The 25,740-nt window shown below is 39.4% G+C and overlaps 1 protein-coding gene across 1 annotated transcript in view; it reads right to left on the bottom strand.

The window, feature by feature from the left end:
* Positions 1-3,561: 3,561 nt before the first annotated feature.
* LOC149069001 (uncharacterized) overlaps positions 3,562-25,740 on the bottom strand; it is a 117,120-nt gene continuing 94,941 nt past the window's right edge. Inside the window, exons 4-6 of the mRNA XM_089251113.1 lie at positions 24,754-25,127; positions 7,554-8,813; positions 3,562-3,772 (exon numbers count right to left, since the gene is read on the bottom strand). Coding sequence (XP_089107239.1) covers positions 3,678-3,772; positions 7,554-8,813; positions 24,754-25,127 — 1,729 coding nt within the window. The 3' untranslated portion in view covers positions 3,562-3,677. The remainder of the gene's footprint in view (positions 3,773-7,553; positions 8,814-24,753; positions 25,128-25,740) is intronic.

Raw genomic sequence — 25,740 nt, 5'->3', positions numbered from 1 at the left:
CTCTTGGAGTTCGTTATAACGGGATATTCGACTATATATATATATATCTGTTTTTAATATAGATTTTTTATATAGATATATATGAAATAAGCTTTCTTTTTGGATTTTCAGTGTGGTGGGGTAAATGTTTTCCATTGAGAAATTACTTTTACAAAACGTCCAGATAAGCTAAAATAAAAGGCTTTCAAGAGGGCGAGATATCTCGTCAATGCCGCTTAGAGCGTTAAAAATTTTTTAGGAGCGTATTCATTATGAATGTTAAAGATCCAACTCCGCGGAATGGACAGCCACTTCGCGTCACCAGTGTCGTCTTAACGCATGGGCTCCACCCGGGCCTCACAAAAATGAGATCCAATTGAAATTTTCTAGAATTTACCAGGTGGGGCCTCAGAAAAACCACTTTCAGCCCGGAGAGAACATGATGCTCTTAAGGGCCGTATTCACCGACATGGTTTAAACTATAGTCATAATTTTTGGATAAGAGATCGACACGGATTGGTTAAATTCAGGTTTCTAACCAATCTATATTCATTTCTTATCCAAAAATTGTAACTACAGTTTAAACCATGTCGGTGAATACGGGCCTAAGATGGCTCTGCGCGTCACACACATTCCTCAGAGACTTCGGACTTGATCACTCCGTGAAGACGCTCAAACTTCGGACATTGGAGAGTACCATATCCTTGAACTATATCAATTTCTCGGCTTTTATGGTGACGCTGTAGTCACGGCAAGAATGTATTAATACGAAATCACTCAATTTCCCAATAAGTAAAGAAAATGATGCATACACAACAATATTGTATATAAACAAAGTGTGATCTTTTTTTATTATTATTATTCAATAATATCCTCGTTGTATAATTATAATACAATTCTTTACAGGTATTGTTGTACGTCCTCATGCACACTTCGAAGAGCAGGACAAAGTGTGTGTGTGTTTTTTTTGACATGGGACAACATATATTCAAATCATTGTGGGAAAATAAGCGATTGCACTTGAAATTCGTATCGCAGCTATATATATATGTATATATAAAACAGTGACATTTGCGACCATTTTTCTTGTCGTTACAATAAATACATTTGATCCAAATCAGAAAACAATAATTTCTTAATGATGACGATTTCAAAATGAAGTCAAATTTGTACAGTAGGAATTCGATCAATTTCGTCGGACGACGGTCATTTAACGGGCGCCAAGGTTGATTGGGTTGGAATCGACCATTTACAGCGCAAGTTCTCGACCTGTGGCCAGTGAATCAAATGTGGCCTCCGGAGTCATCCAATGTGACCCGCGACCTCAAACAGTATATTTGTAAAAATGAACTAAGCGACACATTTAGAAATCTATTAAATGTTCTGTGCAATTCAACATCGTTTAAGTGGCCCACGGCATTTCTACAGATCACTTGAGTGACCCTCAGTACAGTTCCAGAGCACTTAAGCTGTTCACTTTGCAGTTCCACATCACTCAAGTTACCCGCTGCAGAATTCCCGATAACTTAAGCAGCCTAACACCCGTGATCGACCCAAATGCAGTGATTCTTAAATCTCTTTTGGCACCTTTGACTCCTTGTATCTAGTGATCAAATACCTGTTAATTCTTTTTTCCCGTGCAGGGTTTTTTTTTAACCAGGGGTTCAAAGACCCCTTCATATATTTCAGGGGACCTTGAGCTAAATCAGATAGTTAAATTATTCATTTTAAATTATTATATGCCGAGTATTATTCTGTTGATGGTCCGAGGGGTTCATTTCATTGGCACGGGGGGGGGGGGGGGCATGACTTTCATCTAATTTTCATAAAGGGTCCATGGAGCAGAAAATGTTAAGGACTCTTGCCTACTGATTGTGTACCATTGGTTCCTTGCCTTAGTGGTCAAAAACCAGTGACTTTGGTTTTTTTTTTCAGTTTGTTGGTGACTTTTTACCCATACCTCACCTTTCTTGTTGCTCATTGATCCGCGGACCCGTTGTCTCTTATAACAGATGTACCCGTGACAACGCTCTCATAGCAGCCACTGTTGTGCATATGATCGGGTAATTCCGGTTAATCACCGCACAGGCTCATAAATGTATCTTCGGCTCGGTGCGACGCCATTAACCGAGTTTGGTGACACTTCTGGAAGAGCTGTGACGCATAACTTGAGAACCATGGGTTTGAGGGCACCCTGGTTGAACTACAAACACCGTACGCTCCGAAGTTTACATGCTGCAAATATTTCAATCTACGTCCCTTAGAATTCAGTTGTATACGGACCCTAAGATATCATGTCGTGGGTGAGTAGACTGAGGCCCCGATTCCAGCCTCGGACTACTCCTCCACCACTCAGACTGCCAGAGGGGACCGTACTGACAATTCCAAGTTTGTCAATCCGATTGCAATGATCCAATTTCCACTGTATCCTCTCGGATTATCACCAATATAAGTAATGATAATAATTATATTATTTCATTATTTCAGCTGCACAATTAAGTTTCTTCATACCAGAGGTGCACAACCTTTTCACTTCACGGGCCAGATACGTGGAATTTCAGCAATTCGCGGGACAGAAACTGGAATATTTATATCTGATGACCATGTGACCCTAATTTACGAAACATCGCCGTAATTTTGGCCGTCCTGACTTTTCTGTAAAATGTCCCGATTTTTCACGAATCTATTCATTTTTTACTGAAATCAAGGATTGAGATGTTTATACGATGATAATTGCGACTCTGATAACTATTTATTTTACATATTTGTCAAAAATATAGTACGTTTTTCTGATGAATTACATCTATTTTTATCTATTGTGAGTTGCGGAAGCCATTTATTTCCCACCGTTGGTGATTTTTCAGCAATTTTAGCAATAGCTGACAACTTTATTTCTCCTTGAACATTTTTTGGCCCGAAAATGGCAGCATCGCATACCTTTGACAATTTGTGAAGTAATTGGCATTGGCCCGCATGGATTCCGATTTCCAGTATTTTTATGATCCAGTATATTTAACATTTTACCTGACACTTTCCTACACGAACACCTTTCGCGGTCCGGATGGAACTCCTCATAGGGCCGCATTTGGCCCGCGGGCCAGAAAGTTGTGCACCCCTGACTGCATACGGATGTTACGAATCACAAACATTATAATAATGAGAAATAATTATTATAATTCCTTGTATTACATACTGAAATATTTTAAAATTAATTTAATGAATCGTCGAGAAAACCTATATATAAAAAATAATAATAACGACATTATGCAAAGCATGTAATAATTATTGAATTTCTCACATAAAATAGCGTGAATGAACACGTTACAACGCATGCGCAGTGAAGTACATTCCGTCGGATTTACATTGAGATCACCATATCGTGTACGTACATACGTATATATATACACCGTCATTTTATAATAATAATTATAACAATATCAACGCATTATTTCTTCTTCAATTGTTGGTGATTTCGAAGAAATAATGAATAATCAGACATTATTTCGGAAAATTAACATCGAGAAGGAAAAAAAAACACTCCGAAAAATAGGAGAAAGAACGAGGAACCATTTTCTTTTTTTTCAATGTATATATAGTCCAAATATAATAATTAATTTAATTTTTAAAACATCATCATCATCATCATTATCGTCGTCATTATTTCCCGGTGATTGTACAGGTGTTGCGTTATTTTCTTTTTATCTGATTAATGCCAGGCATGAAGGCGGCTGCGTGGCAATAGTCACATTTTCAGTCACTAAAACGTCACCTTTGTCCGGTTGAACGGGCTTCCCTGCAACAGTAAGAAATAGATTAATATTGTTTTAATATATATATTCAGCATTATAAATCATTAAAGATAATGATTTGTTTCTTTAGAGCAGTGGTTTTCAAAAAAGTGGTCCGCGTGGAAGTCCGGGGTGTTGTTAAAGGCACCGTGGGTCACAACATAGCTTTTCGCTATACTGTATTTTCTGCCGCACCATGGGTTAGTAAGTCATATGTCCCGCACATACTAGTGCGGGGGGGGGGCCTAGGCCGGGACCCCCGGTCAGACTTTTCACGGGCGCTTTCAATAGTTAATTTATAGGGTAAAAAATAAAACAAAAAACGATGAGAATTGCCCGGGCTCTCTGAGCCCCGTCCTTATGGGAGCCATATTGAGTCAGGCCTGTAACTAGGCTGCCTCCCCCCCACAAAAATATCAACTTATTTTGCATAACCATAACCTATTTCAAGGAGCTCAAGAATAAGTCTGCCCCGGGGTCTCCGAGAAGTCACGCTGCAGTGTGTCCTCGTTTTGACCAAAAGAAATGGCAGACCAAATAATGCTAATTGTTACAAATATTCCGCGACACCAGTTTTTCCTCAAAGTGTGCGCCGGAGAAAGGCCCCCTACGATGGAATCTTTGACGGGCCTCCCAGTCAGACTTCTCACGGGCCCTTCTATAATGAATTTATAGCATGGAAAAACAAAAAAATGATGGTAATTGTCTCCGGCCCCACGGCTAGAGCCCTGTGAGCCCCACCCTTGTGGGAGCCTGGGCGTCGGGGGAAGTGATATTCTGAGCCCCCACTTCCCCTATTTATTTGAAAGCACGTACCTTTTACCAATTCACATGTAAATCACTTTGCCAAATACAATTATCAAGGAGGTCCTATGCATTGGGGCTGCCTGATTCTACCATAAAGAGAAGCCCCATAGCATTGTGCATGATTAGGATTCTTCAATACTTCTGCGGTATTACCACTACTTGGGTACCATGTAGCAATGTTTACAGTTCATCGCTCCCGTTTCACTATGAAGCGAGACATTATTTGAAAAATACTGCTCTAACGGCACAGTAATTAATATAATAATATAATAAAGACAATGAACACAATGTTTTTTATATTATATATTATATTTCTTTACGAAAACATTTACATTTCTTCGTAAAATTGCAATTTTTCATTCGGTAACAGTAATTTTGAAATAATGACTTTGTTCCTTATAAGCGAACAAAAACTCATAACAGTTCCGATAGGTAGCAGTTTTATAATAGAATAACCTTTATGTATGACAACAATTGCAACCGTTAAAAATGCCATAGGGTGATGTCCTGTTTCGTCCTTTCCCGATTCATGGCATAGGCCTACTGCAAACAGAACTATCAGCTAAATATAGCTTGTGCTTAAGGTGGTCATTTTTTGTCGTAACCAGGTTCTTCCATTTTTATGTCGAGACCTACTGCTTCGAAAGGCAATTCTGCCCACGTCTTTTTAATAGGAATCGAACTCAGGCCAAATTCGACTTAGGGGGGGCCGTACAAGTATTACGTCAGCAGATTCACTAAATAGGCTCTGTAGGGGACTTATCAATAGGGAGAATGTTTGTTCAGGTGCCCACAAACTAGCGAATGGTTTCTCTTGTCCCACCGAGTAAGAGATGACATTAAAAATACTTCATATTTTTAGACAGATAGATAGAACCGCTCACAACCCCGGACTGATGTAAAGCACCTTACTTCCGTTACCTCAAAAGAGGCAAAGTTGTGTCGGAGAAAGTTAGCAAAGATTTATAGCAGTGATTTATTGCTCCCCGTGCGTATCGGGCAAATATCGAATCACTCGCGTCGTTCTCCCCATGAAGGCAGTCATCAACTCGACGCAACGTAAAAGCCATTTGACATAAATGTATAGCTGAACCCAATGACTAGGGAGAAAAATTGCACTTGCGCCCAGTGGCACATAAGAGCCGGAGACCGCAGCCTGGGTTTTCGAAAGAAATGAGGAAAAGACTTGTGGACAAGTAAGAAGTAGTTGGCATGTTGAAGGAGACATGATATTTAAATTTAAATACCATGCGTAATAATTTAATTTAACTAATACTAGTTACAGTAAGACCCGCTCTTAACGGACACCTCTCAGATGCAGTCACCCTTCTTTTTTTACGGCTAAATAATTTTCCCGCGTATAATAAAAGTATGCTTTCGAAAACCCCTCATTAACGGCCACTACTCTTTTATGGACGAAGTCTTTCGTCCCACCGGCGTCCCACAAAACAGAGGTTTTACTGTATTTTGCTGAAGAAAAACGGTCCTAAACAATGTTTTCTTTTACTTTTCCCCCCTGTTAAAATACGTAATGTAATCAGAAAATTTTGTGTCACCCTTAGACTCCAATTTAGAAGTTCACTCAAATTTAGCTCACATTTAAAAAAATTTAGGTGGCAATGCCGAGATTTTCTATTTGCCACGTCGACCTGGTGCTTGGGATTTGTCCAGCCCTGAATTAATGTGGCATATTTAGTAGGCCTCATATAACTCTTTTGCGACATTCAACGAAAACTGAAATGGGGCCCCCACTTGAAGTACTGTTTAGAGTTGTGGGAAGGGAAGAAGGGGTCCTCAATTTACTTAATATGTTGGCTCTCTCGATGTGGATTCTTGAGAGAGCGTTTATTGTCACGAAATATCGACATGAACTATTTAATCCTGTGTTTCTCAAAGTGTGCGTCGTGGCTCTTAGGGATGTCGTGGTGAGCCGGAGATATTTGTCCATGTTTTTACTTTAAGTGGTTCTTATATAACTAAAAATATTTATTAAACCAATGTTCCTCAACATGGAATCTATACGGCTCCTCCCCCCCCCCCTGGTCCTGGAATATTCTGGGGGAGGGGGCACGGGTGGAAAATCAGATGAAAGGGGGAGCCACGACAAGTGGTGAAGAGGGCCACAGAGAAATCTGAAAAAAAAATCTTTCAAGTAAAATATGGTGGACAAAAATGTGATCAAGAATCTAGCAGAGATGTCCATGGAATATCAGGGCAACCTTAACCCATGTGTTCCCAACCAGGTTCCTCAGGAAGGGGGGGGGGCACACGATGAGATCTGGCCCTGATTTTCGAGTGTAAGTATGAGATATGTAAGCTGTTGGTTGCTCAGTTAAGTGTGGGTCCCAGAACATCACTCTGCTCAAGGAGCCACGATGTTGAGACGGCTATGCATGAAACTCCACATGAAGGAAGTTCACAGAACTCTAGTCCGGAGTAGGCACGGATCCAGGGTGAGGACAAATCACCCTCTCCACCCCATGTGTCGATAAATGCGATTCATTGTGGAGGTGCATTGAATCGTCCTGCATTTTACACACCATATATATTTCCCCATATATTTCGGCTATTGGGTTGGATGATCCTCCCCTTTTAGACCCGCCCTTGGCCCAGGGGTCCAGAGATCGATCGATCCTTATTTATAAAAAAATCTTCATCACTATAAATTCAGTTGTGCCTGAATTAAATTCAATAAGTGTAAAAGGTGGGAGTATATGTAGGACCCTAGATAAGACTAGGGGCCACGAGAAGAAAATATGGTACAAACGGGAGGGGGCGGGGGCGCTATAAAGGTGGAGAAACAATGTACTCATGAAAAGCCACAGATGAACCATGAATTGGGCAAGGAAGACACGGGTGACAAAATTTTGAGAACCACTGATTCAATCCATATTTTTCACAGAATGATTCTTACGGCGTGATCGAGTGGCATTTACACATATGCGAGATGCCTCGATTTAAAGTCCCCCTGATATTTACCTCTGTTCATTTCGCAGGGTTCGAAATCAGGCAGAGCGGCTGCCATGCCGGCCGCAGCCCCGGATTTCTCGTCGTCCAGATAGCCGGCTGGTTTACGAGGAGCAGGAACTAAAGATTGCATGTACTCACAGGAGGGTGGCGGTGGTTGCTGTTGCACATCGGAAGGGCGTGGCCTCGTCGTCACACCAGCTGGCGATGAGGCCGTCGACGACGATGCGGATGCCACGTCCCCGCAACCGCCGCTCATGCTGTAAGGTGAAGGTGCGACGACAACGTGTTCGGTTTTGTAGTTCTGATTGCAGTTCGAAGAGGGTGATAGGCACGATTGAAACACCGGTTGCGACGATGCGGCGAGGACAGCACCGGGATAGCACTTGCCGGCATCGTACATGCCGGCGTAAGCTCCTCTCAGAGGTCCATTGTAACAACTGCCGTATTGTTGTTGTTGCCCCTTGCTGCTATCACAATCGACGACGACGACGTTTTGAGGTTCCTGAGCACAATCCGATCGGGTGTTCATGGTGGTGCCGCCACCGCCACCGCTGTCACCGTTCATCCAGGCGCTGTTGCGCCGCCCGACTTCGTCCGGCGGGTGGTGGTGGTGCTGCTGATGATGATGAGCCGGCGCGAGCCGTCCGCCGCAGGCGCCGTAAGCTCCGGATCCCGGAGCCGCCACCGGCGCGTTTGGTGGTTCTTTCGGGGAGTTCCCGCCGCAGTTCAAACCGTATTCCTCCGTCGCCGTCGGCGGAACGGGCATGATCTGCGTCAGCGACTCCGACCGTTTGAGGTTTGGTGGGCTGTCGGAGGTCGCCGTGTGGGCCAGTGACCATATCTTCGGTCGCTCGTCCATGTTCAGGTGTCCGGCAACGTCGCACATCGTCGAACAAGGAGACCCCGGACGAAGCTGTTGCTGCTGCTGGTGATGGTGCTGTTGTTGTTGATGGTAGTGTTTATGGAGGTACCTAGACGCGTCGTCGTACTGATGATGGTAGCCGTGGTGAATAGGGTGGATTCTCTCCGAGGGCAACAGCGGCATACAGTTCCCGGGGCTGATGGGGGACTGCGATCTGAACGCATTTGGGGAGCTACCAAACATCCGTTGAGCGTTAGGTCCGTGGTATTGGCCCATTCCCGCGGCAGACAAGCAGCCTGCCGTGGGGAGTCCCGTCGATTCTGTCTTGACGGAGCACGATCCGAAGTCTGGAATTTTCGTCCGGTCATCCACTGGATTTGACGAAAGCTCGGATTTCACTCTTAGATCTGCAAAATAACGTTAAACAAAAATGAAATTTCGATTCAGAATTTCAGTAAAAAATAATAATTTTTATACCGTATAAGGCCTGTATTACACTATAAAAGTTTTGTAAAAGTTATTTTATTAATTTTGAAAAATGCAGCCAATAAGCGTACGAGTAAAAAACAATAAGACTTATTATTTTTTTTACAAGTTTTGTAAAAAATCTTTCATCAAACATTAATAGTGTTAACATTGTAGTTAACATTGCAAAAGTTAATAGTTAACATTGTAAAAGTTAATAGTTAACATTGTAAAAGTTTGATAGAAGTACTTTTATAAAACCTTTATAGTGTAATCTCGGCCTAATCGTCCTCCCCCATGCTAGAAGCACTAATGTGCAATGTCATTCGAAAAAATAAAAAAAGAAGGTGGGAATTGTTGAATGCCTACTCTATGGCATTTAAGCCGGTATTACACTATAAAAGTTTGATAAAAGTCTTTTTATAAAACTTGAAAAATCCAACCAGTAATGTTATTGGTTACATTCTAGAAAATGCAACCGATGACCTTATTCTCTGCATTTCTCAAGTTTCATAGAAAATTTTACCAAACTTTTATAGTGTAATCCCGGCCTTACTCGCGTTTGAATATGCCTACTCTGTCCATGATTCTCTATGGATGTTATTTTGCCAAAATGTTTTGTAACGTGTGTTTCAATGGGGATACACATTGGCGTTTCAGGTAAAACTTAGATAGCAAAACAAGGTACACAAACAGCTGATAAAAGAAAAATTTGCACATTCCTGCTTCTAGCATGAGGGGGGAGGGGACGATATTTTATAGTATAGTAAAAGTCCGTCATAACGTGTACGGCTCAGGACTGGACAAATCTATGGCCCGACATGTCCAGAAAATTTAAAAAATTTGGATCGATCATGCATTTTTTTTCCGACCACGGGCCCGACGCGGGTACATAATATATAATGGTCATTTAATTTTTTCATCGGTGATGATGAAACTGTTCTGATGAACATGCGTGAACAAAAATGCTTTCTTTGGCAACCATGATGATATGCGTGGTCAATATATGTGTCCTAATATTTAGCAGCCTTTGAGGGGCCTTCATGGGTCTTCATATACTGCAACTGGGCTTATAGACTGGAATCTTTTTATCGTGCCTATTCTAGGACGGGCCTTTCTCCTACCTCTTTATTCAGCCCGTGGCCCCCTTTAGAATATCCCAATACCACCGGGTGTGGGGGCTATATGAACCCCAGTTGAGAATCACTGCCATAAATTATTCAGTGGGTTGACTAAATCACTGAGAATAAAAAAATATATGCAAAAATTTCTTAGGCAGGCGTTACACCATAAAAGTTTGATAAAAGTTTTTTTATAGAACTTGAAAAATGCTAGCAATAATCGTACCGGTTACATTCGCACAAGTGCAACCGATAGGGTTATTGGCTGCATTTTTTTAAGTTTTGCAAAAGATCTTTTATCAAACTTTTAAAGCGTAATCCCGGCCTTAGAGCAGCTGTTCCCAACCTTTTTTGACTCGCGGAGTACTGATTTATTTTTATTGTTCAAAAATAATTATAATTATTTTTTTCAAATTTACTGGGGTTTTTTCCCCCTCGAGTGGCTGCGGAGCCCCTGGAGAGTGACACGGAAACCCCAAGGGTTCCGTGGAGCACCGGCTGTGAACTGGTGTCTTAGAGAATCAACTGCTGTGAGACTGAAAATAAATTTCCTGATTAGAATTCCGTTCATTTGTCAACATTAGAACGAAATGATATGAAAGGCGTTTTAATGTTGAAAAAATAGAAATTTTTCTACCCTTACAGAAAAAAAAATTTTAACTGCAATTTTTTAACCTTTACCAGAAATGGAAATTCGTTTATAACGAGAAGTCCGTTACAACGACAACTTTCTTCGTGATTGTGAATTGGCATTAAGGGAACTTTTACTCTAATTATCACACTCGTGGAGGCCATAATGAAGGTTCTTGAACGAACCTTTGCTTGATTTTTTTTTTGGTCAAATGACAGATCTTGATTTCTAATCAATCAGATTGATCAGTATTCATTGGTCAGACAATTATCGTTCCGCTTTATTATATGCAGGGGATTGTTAAGGACATTTTCACAAGGACTAATATGCAAAAAAGTGCACCTACTTGTCCGCCACTATTGATACGAAGGGCGATGTCTGCAGCGTAAAATTGCATCAGATAATGCGCTTCAGTACATGATAGTCTTTCCCAAGGTCTTCCATAAATGAATTATTGAATTTTATGACATTAAATCAAATTTTGTGGAAGAATGGAATTTTCGTCCGTGTGTGAGCTCATGAATAAATAATCGAGTCAATATCGCCCCGAGTTTTTAGTCCAGTTTTTCTGGTATTGAGTCAACATCATGGTAATTTAAGAGGGATAATTGGGTTGGTATAAGAAATACCTATAATCAGTCATTAGCTAGGCATAGACTTAAAAATTTAAAAAACAAACGAACATGAGCATTATAATTATGGGTAATTAAGTACAGCACTATATCTATAGTCGGTCAGATACAGTGCATCTCGTCTATAACGTTTTTCAAAAACCAATCATGAAAAAAACGTTGTAAGCGGGGGAACACTTTTAACGGGAAATTTCAATGGGTATTCGTCGCAGTTGGACCACGAAAATAACTCGTATAAAGTGGGAACGTTGTGAGTATGATCCACTGTATACAGTATTCAAATACAAAGACCACAACAGGCAAATATTTACAACCTATTGACGGATATATCCGTGTAGTTAATCCTTACACAGTTATTTTTAATTGATTTAATTGTGATATGAATATTTCAAATAACACACAAAATATTATTTGTAGAATATTTTCTCAAATTTAAAAGTTTTTTAACAATAAAATTTCAAACGGTTTTCGGCAAGTAGATTTTTCTTAATACTCTGCTGTAATTATGCGTATGTGTGTAAAATAAATATTTGAAATGCTATATTTGTTTTTAGCATATGACGATTTATCGATATTCTTTTATGACAATATTTTCCGACAGAGGGCTTTTCTGAAAATTCACTGCCAATAGTTTCATTCTTCCGAAATGCTCTGTTTAAAAAGGAATTTCTTGGCAATGTCTGTGAATAAATGCGCTTTTTTTGAGGCTCGGTCGATTGCCCTCGAAATGGAAAGTTTTGAATTTTCGTGTTTCCGCAACAGGTCGATTGCCCTCAGTCTGATTTTCATCATTGTAGGTTAAGTAGGGGATTTTGAAATTTCTCAAACATATTGTCTGAGTAACCAGTAATCATATGTAGCGCCCGAGTAGCGGGGTGGTAAGATGCTGCCACGGTCCCGGGTTCGAACCTAAGGGAGGATTATAGAGATAAGATGTTTTCCCTAACGAACTTGAGGCGACCACCAGTAGAGTGAGGTGCCTTCATTTCCAACAGATCTCATTAATGGCAGTAAGTTACGATATGGTCAGAGTTGGTGTTTGGTGAAGTAGTAATAATCATGTGTATAAATTACCTGTAATTTGGTTTAAAAATTGAAAGAGCGATCAGAAATTTGTTGATGCGCACGCATAGCAGAAAAGTTGTTTTTGTGCTAGCGTTATCTGCTGTCAATTTAGAACACTAATTCCTTAATTAATGAGTATTTAATATTTTTCTCTCTTATTTTGGAAAAATTGACATTGTGTTTGTGTGAGTTATGATTCTGATTAAATTTTTAACAATTGAGCTCAATCAGAGTGAAATTCAACAGTGTCAAATATCGGTTAAAATAATTTATATTTATTTTCTTCTCGATCATTGAAACCAATGTATCGAAGTCCGTTTTTAGTGTCGGATCCGTTAATTATGCGTTTAAATCAAAATTGGTTTTGTTTTCTACTACAGTCGAATCCCGTTATAACGAACTCCGAGAGACCGGGGAAGTCACTTCGCTATAACGAAATTTCGTTATAAAGGAATTCCAGGTATTTACATTGTCTCTATGTAAACCTATCGGGGGGATTAGAAAAGTGTTCGTTAAAACGAGATTTTCGCTAAAATGGGATTCGACTGTAGTAGCATCTATTGCCAATGATGTCACAAACGATATTTTTCTTTTTTCTGAGAATTGGTTTTTTTTAACACATGTACTGTAATTTAACATTTTAATGATATTTAAGAAAGCTGAAATCACTTACAACGAAATTGGATGTACTAAAATATTGGTTAATACGGCCAAAATAATTCTTATTATTTAATTATATAATGATTTGTTTCTTTAAGCGTCATCTATATCTTTGAATTTAAATGAAACTTTCTGATTTTACTCGTATGAATTTCGGTGATATATATATATATATATCTTCATCCATCATGAACCTGAAGCATTGAAATAACGTTTAAAAAATAATATACGTCGCAATGTATTTCGTACTGCCTATTTATTATGTTTTGAATGTAGGAAACAAGGCTGGACGAATCTACTATTGTTTGACATTCCCGGAGTATGTAAAAATGTTGACAAGGACCCATCGGTCCCCTCTACCAAGATGTCACTAAATTATATGAGTTGGAGGCCCGCGAGCTTCATGGAAAGTTTCTATTTGGCCCGCCGTGTCTGAAAAGTTTAAGACCCCCCGATGTAGAATATGCTACTCCGTATAATAATATTTACAAATTAATTGTTTTTAATTGTAAATTACGTTTTATTACTCAAATTTCAACAGATCCTAGCATTAAAATGCCTATAAACTTCATCTAATACCAGCTGTCAAGCTAACCATAGTGTGTAAAAAAAAACACATGAAAAAAATCACTAACATTTCTAGAAAATTTAGTTCAATAATGAAGTACTATTTTATACTGATAAAAGCAAAAAATTAGTTCTTATCTCGGCATCAAAATAATATATTCGTGGAACCTAAACCAAACAAAAAAATTACCACCTGTTCGTAACATTAGATTAAATGGAAGTAGAAAAGAAAACACACACACTGTGTGATTTCCACAAACACACAAACTAAAGAAAAACATCACCTTAATGTTAAAACAACATGGCTAATAACTAGTTGTAGGTATATAGAAAAAAGTGGGAGTAACACTAGGAAAAACACGAGTGGTGTTTTTCAATGAGAACCTCCCTTTCCCACTATGATCATATCCTAGAAATGATCTTTCGATTATTGTTCTTGGTCCAACCAAAAAATGATGGAGTAGATCGTATAAGAGAGAGAGAAAAAAAAAATTAAAGGTTATGTAACCTCTCCTGTGGCACCACATTTCACAATTGATATAACTAACCACCGGTGTTTATTTAATCCGATTTTGATGAGTGTCGTTGGATCAACAAGAGGTGGGTTCTGTTTGTTCCAGAAAATTGCAAGGCAGCAGCAACAACTGAGATAAATAGCCCAAAACACGCAATTTGCCATCTCCTCGCGATGGACTGATTGACTACTGCCCGTAGAGAATTCTCTGAAATCTCTGAGGCTTCTTTTCTGTATCAATGGGTACAAAAAATAGAAAAGAGAGACGAGAAATATTTGTTATTCTTCGTAATAAAAATCTATTCGATCTTTTGATTGTCGTTGTTTTTGGAAACGATCGGTATCATCTGTATTGAATGGGACCAAAAAAGAAGATCCAATTTATGATTCATTTGGGTCATTTGTTTTTCTTTTTGTGGGAAGATCTCGCATCGATTGTTGTTGCCCGTAGACGTTAAGGACGTCGCCAAAGAAAATGAATGTTTTCTTAAAATCACATATTCTTACATTTATTTTCTATTGAAATCAGCTCTCAAACAAAAAACCAATGTAAAAGATAATTGTATATTTCTTAAAAGCCCGATTAAATGATGGGGATTATTTCTACTCTAAATAGAAGCAGCTTCGGGCAACGCACTTTAAAGACTTATCGTGTTTTGGTTTCGGTGTATTCCCGAAGAAAATGAGCGAAATTATTAGGATTGTATCAGAAATTACGCTTTAAGCATTGGTTCTCACAGTGTGTGGTGCTGCTTGCTACACGTCGACAAGATTGAGGCAAAATCGGCAGTCGGCAACCCGTCCATAGAAGGAAAAAAATCCTTTTTTCCTGACGATTTTTTGAAAAACTTCAGAATAAAAATCTATGGAAGCATACACATTGTACAGATATTCACAGTTGTAACTATAAAGATTGATTATAATTAGAGCCCGGATTATATGCTCTAAAAAGTGGCGAAATATGCTTTAAAATATGCACTTGAAATTGAAAAATATGCACTTGAAATTGAAAAATGTGCACTTGAAATTGAAAAATGTGCACTTGAAATTGAAAAATGTGCACTTGAAATTGAAAAATGTGCACTTGAAATTGAAAAATGTGCACTTGAAATTGAAAAATGTGCACTTAAAAATGCCAAAATGTGCACTTAAAATATGCAAACAACTTCTACATATTTTTTTATTTAGGCATTTTTAATTTCTAGTTTATTGCTCAGTAATGAAATAATCATTAACAAAAGAATTTGGACACTATTTTCTAAAAAAATTTGAACACTCTTTTTTGACATACGTCTAGGAATAACATTACAATGAAACGGTTGATTATTTGAAAAATGCAGTATTTATTGTAAACATCTCTGTTAATTCACTAAATACCATCACCGGCGGTTCATATTTTCATAACAACCCGATGTTATGAAAATATTATGAGCAATATTTGTTTGAAAAATTAAAAAAAAAAAGTGAGCTTAAATAAACCTTCAAAAATATGCACTTATTCTGAAAATTCTTTGATTTTATGCACTTATATCATATGCTAAAATAGGTCAAAATATGCAAATGCATATGTGCATATGCATATAATCCTGTGTGTGTGTGTGGCTCTCTAGTTATAATCAAAGTAAAACGTCAAGTAATTTTTGATAATAATATACGCTTAGCAGTGTGTGTTGTCTCGTGTACTCTTGATGCCCCTTGGAGAACACATGCAATTTTTTCTGAGGACGGAAAACATAGGTTTCTAAAATTTAAGGCCAAAAACGGCTACTTGAATAACTGTAGCATGGTTGTGTTAGCAAATTGTCAGGTTCCCGGCCCCTTAGGCCCCTTACACACGAGCACATATTTGCGGGCGTTTCCTCCGCATCTTCAGACTCATTTTGTTTTCACCCAGTGAACGCTGTACGTGAATAGCGAGTTGTTTTTTTTATAGTATTTAATTTTTTTAAAGTTTTATTTTATTATTTAAGAATAAAATTGTGAAGTATGGACAAAAGGAAGGTTCTACCTGTATACTAAAAATTTTCTTAAAATATTTTAATGTAAATTGCTGGCAGGCATTATACACACATGCTAATGTTTTTCATTGTAAAATGGGTTTTTTTTCTCAAATCTAAGTTTTTTCATTAGATAAGGAACATTTTCTCAAACATCACTCATTCAAATGTCTTGATACCCTGTGTCTCTCTCAACACCGCATACCGTAAAGTGGGGTGACTTTGTGCAAAGCTTCCGACTATGTGCCATTGACGGATTTTAGGACGAAAGCACTTCCTGGGCTGATGCCGATTAACGGGCTTTAGGTGACTCACCGACAGCATTTATTGCATCATCTGCTGTCAGTTGTTGTGTAGAGAATTTTTTAGGTTATATTGTGATATTTACGCGAAATTTTTCAAGTGTATGGAAACCTCTCCTGGTGTAGACAGTGTGTGTTTAGTGGACACTAGGTAATTTAATATCTGTGTAGAAGTTACTGAAATACCTATTGGAATTGTAAAAAATACTGCATTTTGGCAGAAATATGACGTATATAAACAAAAAAAAATGGGGATTCAGGTAGTGACTTTGTACCCCCTGTTTTTTCAGGGTTTTTGCCCTTTTTTCACTAGTTTGTTATTGTCCCAGCAATGGGATGTATATGTGAAAGCTGGGTAGTCGAACCTACCGCTATTACTCAAATGAAGCACTTGAAGAGGCTCTTAGAATAATAAGAAACAAACAGATGCTCACCATTTTTGATCATATTGGGGGAGGCGTGTGTAAGGGCCATGAAAAAAAGTTGACAAATTTTACTCATGGCCTGACTCAGTTGACGAAATTTGGTGTCCAAGGAGCCGAATCATAATGGAAATCAAGAAACCTCGACCAATTGCAGGGACAACAACTTCGTAGTGGATTCGAAGAAATGAATGTTATATTTATAAGTGTGTTATTGTTTTTTAAGAGCCTTATATTTTTTTTAGAGTTTTAAGTCTTCTTTATTTTTGTTACTGTGTCAGCAAATTAAAGCGTTTCCAAAAAAAAGTAAAAATAAATGCTTTCTTTACTTAAAAATGTTAATAAACTGATTTTTTAGGTTTCAGAGATTATTTTATTTGAAAATTCAAAATGGGCGGAAATAATTTTTCCAAAGGGTTGTAAGTAAAGTTAACAACCGGAATTTAATAAAAAGGGGTGTGACAGGCGAGAAAAAGTGATGGCACATAGTTGCCATCCCCCAGGGGTTGACAATGTGGAAGATTCTACAGATATTCATTGCCACGCGAAAAAAATTCGCTGTCCTTTCTTTGTCATCATATTTTTTTTTTAAACCAGAAATCGAAAGCTGACATGTGAGGCTACCTTTAATAAAATCACCAGCAGCCTAGGCAAATCATAAGAGTTGATATCAATGAAAAAACTCGAAAAGTGGCACAAAGTCATTCTAGTTTACGGTACTTTAACACGAGCTTTTAGGATTTTAATTGATGGTTATTTTTTTTTATTGAACTTTAACAACATGCAACTTTTTCAAACATCACCAAAATTTACCCATGTTTTGTCGCATAAAAATTTTTTAAAATAATTTTAATAAAAAATCCTCGTGTTTAAGTATGTAACACGTAGGCAGTTGCTATATCTCCTCTATCTCAAGATGGATAGACGTATGTGGGTACATTCTTTTGATGTATAGGGACCTTCATAATGGTGTTTTTAAGGGTATTTATGGCAAATAATTAAAAAAGTTCCATGCAAAATCATCTTTGAAACAGCCAAAGATGCGAGCGAGTTCGACCCGGACCCTCTCGCGTGAATAGTTCCATATAACCTAATGTACAAAACTTGTATATGCGGATGCGGAGACCGCACTTAGGTTTGGACAAGTGCGGATGCCATTCGGACCCGCGCGAATACTTCCAAGTTGCGGGCGCATTCCGCATCGTCTGAAAGGCTTCGTATGTACCAATAGTTGAAACTTCTTCCGGCCCTGCGTCCGCATCCGCTCAGTGTGAAAGGGCCCCTCAGCCGTGAACACAGGGTTACAGCAGGAGCGTACGTAGGAGTGATCGTTGGAGGCGCGCATTAGGTTTGGAAGGAGGCGAAATGAATTTCTTCAAGACAATTTTCTGTTACATACTTTTTTTCCAAAAAGTATTTTGAATAAACAAAATCGATTAAGAAAGCCCTCTCTCGAGGTTTTGTAATTATTTTACAAAGATATATAAAGATATTTTTGATTGTCTGGGTCTACGATGTACCACAGACTCTCGCTATATTTGCATTTAAATTTTTGCTTTGTTCTGATTATCATCTTAGGGAACCCTAGGGGTCACCAAACTAGCTTTTTAAAACTGCTCATCTAAACTATATCTAAACAACTGTGTGACCAGTACCATTGGAAAGAACAGGGTATCTCTCTCTCTCTCTCTCCCATAAATTCGTAAATAGTTTAAAACTTCATAAAAATTGAAGGAATTGAATGCGGTTTGAGAAAAAGCTATTCTCTCGAAGGGGAAATTATTATTATCATTATTATTATTTTGGTACGGAAAAAAAATTAGTTCAAATTTTTTTCGATGGAGAACGTTTCACGATAGAAAATCACTTTAAATATGCAAATCAGAGTCCTATAAAATTACGAGATTACGATTAAAAACTCATTTCTGAATTTTGTTACTGGAACTTACAAAAGATTTTGTGACGTTGGTGAATAAAGCATTATTGGTGAAGTTGTTCTACCTCAGCCACGTTCACAAGGGTTCATAAAAGTAAACCTTCATAAAGCCTCAGCCGGCTGAGGCTTTGTGAACGTTCCGGACACAGAAGAAATTGAAGAGAGGTTCAGGTCCAGAATTCTGTGATTTTTTTTCATGCAGCGTCCTCTATTGACAAAACTTTAAAATAAATTATTTTTCCGTACCAAAAAAAAAAAAAAAAAAATCCCCTCTATGAGAATAACTTTCTCGCATACCGCATTCAAATATACCAATTCCTTCAATTTTTATGGATTTTTAAACTACAATATTTGCGAATTTGTGAAGCACCCTGTATTTACCAAAATGATATCATGGCTTCATAGCTATCGTAATCTACTTCCAGCACGTCATTGAAAATAATTGTCCAAAGGCTGCCACGCGTGTCATGACGGACATACTCGGTTATACCAATAGTTAACTTAACCGATAATAAAATACTAGATTTTTCAGTGCATGGCGGACTGCATTTAAGTTAATAGCAAAATTACGAGCCATCAAATGGACGCAAAACTTTTCTATCATGTATTGTTTTTATATATAATTACACTTAATTTCTCATCCATTGTCCAATTCTTTTTTAGTATTACTTCGATTATTTACTTACAAAAAGAAATGAATATTTGATGAGTTTGTTGCGGATATTTCTCCGCGAACATTTCAGTACGCACATGGCAACAGCGATTTCTCCATAATGGCATCCTTTAACATGTCCAACTGGTGGCAACATCCAGTTCTTTCAAGGCACCACATGACACATAAATCGACTGAACACGTTTTCACTCCCATACAATAACAATAACAATTATTAACAAAAAAAACTTACAGTTCTATAGAAATTCGAGGGTTATTAGTGCCACTTAAATTTTTCATCACACGATTTTAACAGCCCTTCTTAGACCATTAATTTCCAGCCAGTGCATACCAGAAACTCAAAATATCCAATAACCATTTCTTTTCCCCCGGTACATCTATCAAATAATGGTAATTTTTTTTTTTTTTTTGTGTCGTGTCTCGGACAGTAATTTACGTTGAGTTATAGCATGCCGTGCTAGCTAGTACCGTACGTACACACCACAACCGTTGTGGCACTTTCCGTGAGTAATTATTACAGGATTTACGAATCGAACAAAACCGAAAACTGTCACATGCAAACATATCATTTTCCCCCTAGAGGGAGTAAACTCTAATACGTTGTAGACTGAAAAATCGTGTACACTGTACATACTTGTGTCTTTTTTTTTTTCTTCTCTCTCCCGTATATGGTCTGAAAGCTATAATCGAATGAGCAATTTATATTGACAAAGTCTGCGCATCATCATCATGGCCGTCGCGTTCCGTGCTAACACATCATCATCAAGGCATCAATACTACGAATTCAAGTATAGGATAATATGTAATTTCACCCCCCCCCCCCTCCCAACTCTGTGGGCATTGGCCCGCAAACGATATTCGATGGCGATATGGACCCATCACGAAGGCCGTATTGATTGTAATTTCCGTGACAAAACTGGCTATTTGCATACGTCCTCCTCCTTCACGACTGACCATTACATAATTTATCTACCATTACCTATGTGTGTAGCGTAAAAATTTCTCTAGTCGTGTCATGCGTTTTGCGTTGTGGATGCTACTCCACATTTTTTTGCTGTTTGTTTGTTTGTTTCTACGTACGTGATGAGATTTTTTCGCTTATGATGTTTGTATGTTTGACAAGAATATTCCTCATTAACCTCTTGACCATTTAGAACCAGAGGTGCGGAACCTCAGTAGACGTGGGCCAAATATTCCAGAGCGGGGCGGTTTGGACGCTACTCACTGGACGCGAGACACTTGGACTCGTGCAGTTCGGAGCGCCGGTCACAATTCCAGAGCATTTAAGTGACCCGTGGCACATTTTCAGAACACTTAAACAGTATCCGTGGCACATTTATAGATCCCTTGAGTGACACGTGGCACAATTTTAGAGCACTTAAGCGACCCCCCCCCCCACCCCGCACAATGCCATTCTATATCATTTAAATTACCCACGGAATATTCCCAGATTACTTAAATGATCCGTGGCATAGTTGCGGATCGCTTGAGTGATGCGTTGCCCAGTTCCAGAGCACTTAAGCGGCCCGGAAACATTTCCACAGCACTTGAAGGATCCGTGAAACATTTAGATATCGCTGAAGAGGCTCTGAAAGGGATTTATCATTAGGTAGAATGTGAGTTCAGGTGCCCACAAGCTAGCTAAAGAATTTTCTCGTTTTTGGTTACACCGAGTAAGATGCCATTAAGAATATTTCTTATTTTCATGAAGGGGGTGGTTGATGACGTAAGCATCGTTCAACCCCCCCCCCGTCATTAAAAGTCAGCAAATCGGTAACCGCCCCTCTCCCCCCTCACGTCGATGCTGACGCAATACTTGAATGACTCCAAACCAAAGGGGGCTCTTGGAAAAATATCGAAATGTAATAAATAAAAAATATGCATTCTTTTCTCCCAAAAAAATGCTGATCCTTTTTCCCGAGTGCGTGTTGTCGTTTCATCAACTGATTCTTCCTAGTCACTTTTTATTACGGTAAGGAAGTCTGGGTAAGAAACCAAAGGGCAAACGAAGGCCTGGATAAAAGAGCCGCGGCCACTACTACTTGACCGTACCTGCACCTCGAAAGATTTCTCAGAGGATAATTTGCAATGAGATAAGGTGCATGCCGGAACATGTTGCGAGCGTATGTGTATATGCGTCCCTAACGTATTTATGTGATGATTTATGATTACGAGTGATGCATGTTTCGTGTTTTGCCAATTTGCATGATTCGCGTTGTCATCTGTCTTGGGTCACTTTAATAATTGATCTGGAACAGCGCCACAGGTCCCTTAAATCATTTGTAAATATGCTGTGGGTCACTAAAGGGCTCTGAAAGTCTGTCGCGGTTCACTCAAGTGACCTGTAAATAGGCCACGGGTAACTTAACTGATCGGCGAATGTACTCGGGCCACTTGAATGATCTGTAAATGTGCCGCGAGCCACTTAAGTGTTCTCTAACACTACCGCGGGTCACTTTAGAGATCATGAAACACGCTGTGAGAGCCACTTAAACGATAAGGAACTGCACTGCGACTGGAAATGTACCGCTTAGTTCATTTTTACAAACCAGGGGGTCCACATCAGATTACTTCGAGGGCCACATTTGGCTCGCTGTCCATGGGTTGAGCATGCATGCGGTATAAGACATACAAGTCTCTTTCCCGAAGAAATCCAGATACAGATGTACCTCAACTATTTTGTAATTATATCGAATCATTTGATTATACCATGATACACGAGTAGCTCAATCATGTAACAACTCACATGCGAGTTCATCAACTAACGCCAAGTTCTCCATATAAATGATTCAGCCAATTAAATTCCCGGCATGCGTTATGTGTGTATAAACGTTTTCTCAAGATTTCTCATACATACAATACACGTGAGCACCCTCACACACAACATACACGCTCGAACACCATATATTTACCTGTGTTTCTTTGCAAGCAAAACATACCATTGATCGCATAATTGATGGTGGGAAAAGTAAAAACGCCATCATTCTTAATGTGGCAACACATACCATGATCTTTTTTTCGGCTATATATATATCTCCTTGAAGTAGAACAAAGCAAAGAAATCATTCGTTCGTATGGATTCTGTGGGGGGGGGGGGGGGGACCTCTTCCAACCTTAGGGCCCACGAGCAATGAATGAAATAAATGCCCTCTTTTACAAAAGGTCGAAATATCAAAATACTAGAAACTAAGACAGACACGCCCCCTATTCGTTTCTCACATCATCGCTCTATAATTTCCAACTGGAGATTTATCGTCGGGTATTAGAGGAGAAAAGTGGGGGGGAAGAGGGGGGGCCCTCCGATTAAAACGTCTTGGAGACCCTGGGAACTGACAAGCGAAGGTCCGCTTTCGTATGGTGAAGAAGAAGGATGATGGTGATCACGATGATAACTTTCCTTATGTATGTAGAAGCCGAGCCGGAGACTCTTAGACTTACTTTCCGCACACATACACCCTTTCCTCTTATGTGTATCACACACGTGTACGTATTTATAAATGGATCGCCATGTTCAGTCAAATTAAAGGGGTTTTAAATGGACTATGTTGGAATGGATATATTGGGTCTGGTTCGGTTCTCGCCTACTTACTCCTCTTGACATCCGTTTGATTGGAGAGGCGAGACTAACAAGATGTTCCGTCGTCCAACCTCCAACGCGGATGAATCGATCGTTTCGACGGGGGATTGGGTGAATGTTAGAGAGACTCGAGAGGTTTCATGTCTGAGACGCGGTGTCATCGTCGTCGTCGTCGTCGCATGTTATGAGTGTCTGGGATCGCATGTCAGCTGTCACCTTTGTCTGACCGATTGACGTTCTTAGAGCTAGTCAAATGAGCAACGTGAACTTAATTGGAGATTAATTCGAATGGGATGTTGTGTCTGAGGAAGTCCTGAACTTCGGACATGATGTCGAGCCGTGTTTATTTGATTTTTCATGAGAATTCGTTTTAAACATGGATTTGATTTTTTTGCAGTTATTCAGAACTTATGGGTAAAAATCTAAGGAGAGATAGAGCACATTTTTCAAACGAGCAATTTTCGTCAGGCAATGCATGGTCGTAACGCAAGCGGTGAGTAGCTAGACGGTGCTGTCGTCATACGCATAAGAGTGATGGGTTTTTGCCACTTAATCACCATTTTTATTGTGGATTGTACGAGAAGAGATGGCTGGTTTTTGCATACGGACATGCATTTCATGTATAGTACTACTACTACTTCACTATACACCAACTCTGTGGCCATATCGCTATATTACAATTTACTGCATTAAGGAGTTGGCTTGGAAATGATGACGCTATCTATCGGTGGCCACCTCAAGCTCATTAGGGGGAAAATATCTTATCTATATCCCCCCCCCCCTTACTTAGAATCTGGGACCTGATGAAAACCTTCACGGTGGTATACGAACATCTTACTACCACGCCACTCGGACTATGCATAGTACTGCGGACAATAAAATTTCTAGAGGATGAAGATTGTACAGGAGGTGTCTTCCGACCAGGATAGAGTCATTCTCCGGTATGAGTATGGCTTTACGTTGAGTAATAACCTCCAAGAGTGTGGTGCAAATGTGTTTAGGGATCGGGAGTTGTCTCAGTCGTTGTCTTATTTTAGGCTTACTGGAGATTATCAAAATCTGACCAGGACTGCAAAATAATCCAAAAATTTACATGCCCAACGTGTATGTGACTAAAATAATGGATGCCTAAATAATAATTTCACACCCCAACGTCAGGCATGTGGTTGAGAAGAAAATATGTCCGGTCAAACTTCTTACATGCTTTGTGTATGTCGGCAATAGATTTGTCCAGCCCCTTCTGATAAGAATATGTCCAACCTCTCAGCCATACGTGTACCAGATCGAAAAAATTTTGGCCGATTTTTCTCCTAGTGTCTGTGCGAAACAGGCTCCTTGTGGCATCTTCACACCCCTACCATGCCCTGTAGTCTGGATACCACTGACAAAGGACGGGTTAACAATCTGGCATGCGTGTTGTCGGAGAACATCCCCTGTAAGTACAATCGTTTGGCATTCCAGAGCATTCCCGTATGAAGTACAACACATGAAATGCATGTCCGTCTTGTCCTATCTCGTGGAACCATCTTCTGTAATTCACGATAGAAATAGCGATAAACGACCAAGCTACCACTTTATGCGTTCAATAACAGCGCCGTCTGGTGAGATTACTGGATAGCACTGTCATTGAACGCATGAAGCGCTAGTTTTAACGTTGTTATGACGAAAACAGATTAAGGAGTGATTGAGCACATCTGAACAAAGTTTTACCCATGAGCTCTGGATTACCCTGTAGATAAAATAGTGATATAATAACACTGAGTTCACACATTATGTATCACTCACCCCCACTGTCGTCGTCGTGGCACCCGTTCATGCTGTTGTCATCCCTGGACGACTTCTTACCCTGGACGATGTCGCTGGCCGCAGGAGACGAAGACGAGCAGTTGCCTTCGTCCTTGTCGTCCTGGTCGGTCGCCTCGCCACTCTTGTTCCTAGGTTCCCAGGTCATCTTGTTCTCTTTCTTGAGTCGCCTCCTGGCATTCGCGAACCACGTCGACACCTGAGTCAATGTCATTTTAGTGATGATTGCCAACATGATCTTCTCGCCTTTGGTCGGGTAAGGGTTCTTCCTGTGCTCGTATAACCAAGCTTTCAGAGTGTTCGTCGTCTCTCTGGTGGCGTTTTTGCGCCGCGCCACGCTGTCCATAGAACTATACCTGCGTATTACAAAACATAAAAATAATTAACTTATCATCACCGGAAGAAAAATCTCCTGAATTTTTTTTTAATCTTGAAAATCTCATAAAGGAATGGTTTTGCCCTTTTCAAACATTTTCGAAAAATACGTTTCTCGTGATCATTCTTCAAATGCAGTAGATCCCGGACTGTCCGGCCTAATGTGACGGAAGAGCGGGCCAGATAACAGAAAAGCTGGATAGGCGGAAGCTCTATAAATACAGTGAGATCTACTCATTTCCGACCCCTTTCATGCCATCAAAAACATCGGTTTTTGTACCGAAACCCGCTCTTAGTCATATTTTCTGACCTCGAAGCACAGGCGAGTACTACTTAATAAATTTTATTAAGTACTCGCCTGTACTTAATGTTTGATATGCACTTCTGTGAAATATTTACTACAGAAAGGAAGTCCAAGAATAAAAATATTGCACACATTTCAAGATAAGCTTTATACAGTCGAATCCCGTTTTAAGGAATACCGTTATAGCGAAAATCTCGTTTTAGCGAACACTTTTCCAATCCCCCAAATAAGTTTACATAGGAATAATGCTAGGTAACAAGGAAATCCTTTATAACGAAATTTCGTTTTAA

The sequence above is a fragment of the Pholcus phalangioides genome, unplaced genomic scaffold (genome assembly GCF_987345545.1).
Source record: "Pholcus phalangioides strain wild (caught in Gottingen) unplaced genomic scaffold, Ppha-v1.0 ptg000024l_1, whole genome shotgun sequence".
Taxonomy (NCBI): Eukaryota; Metazoa; Arthropoda; class Arachnida; order Araneae; family Pholcidae; genus Pholcus; species Pholcus phalangioides.
The sequence above is the reverse complement of the archived record's forward strand: the minus strand, read 5'-3'. Positions and strand labels throughout refer to the sequence as shown.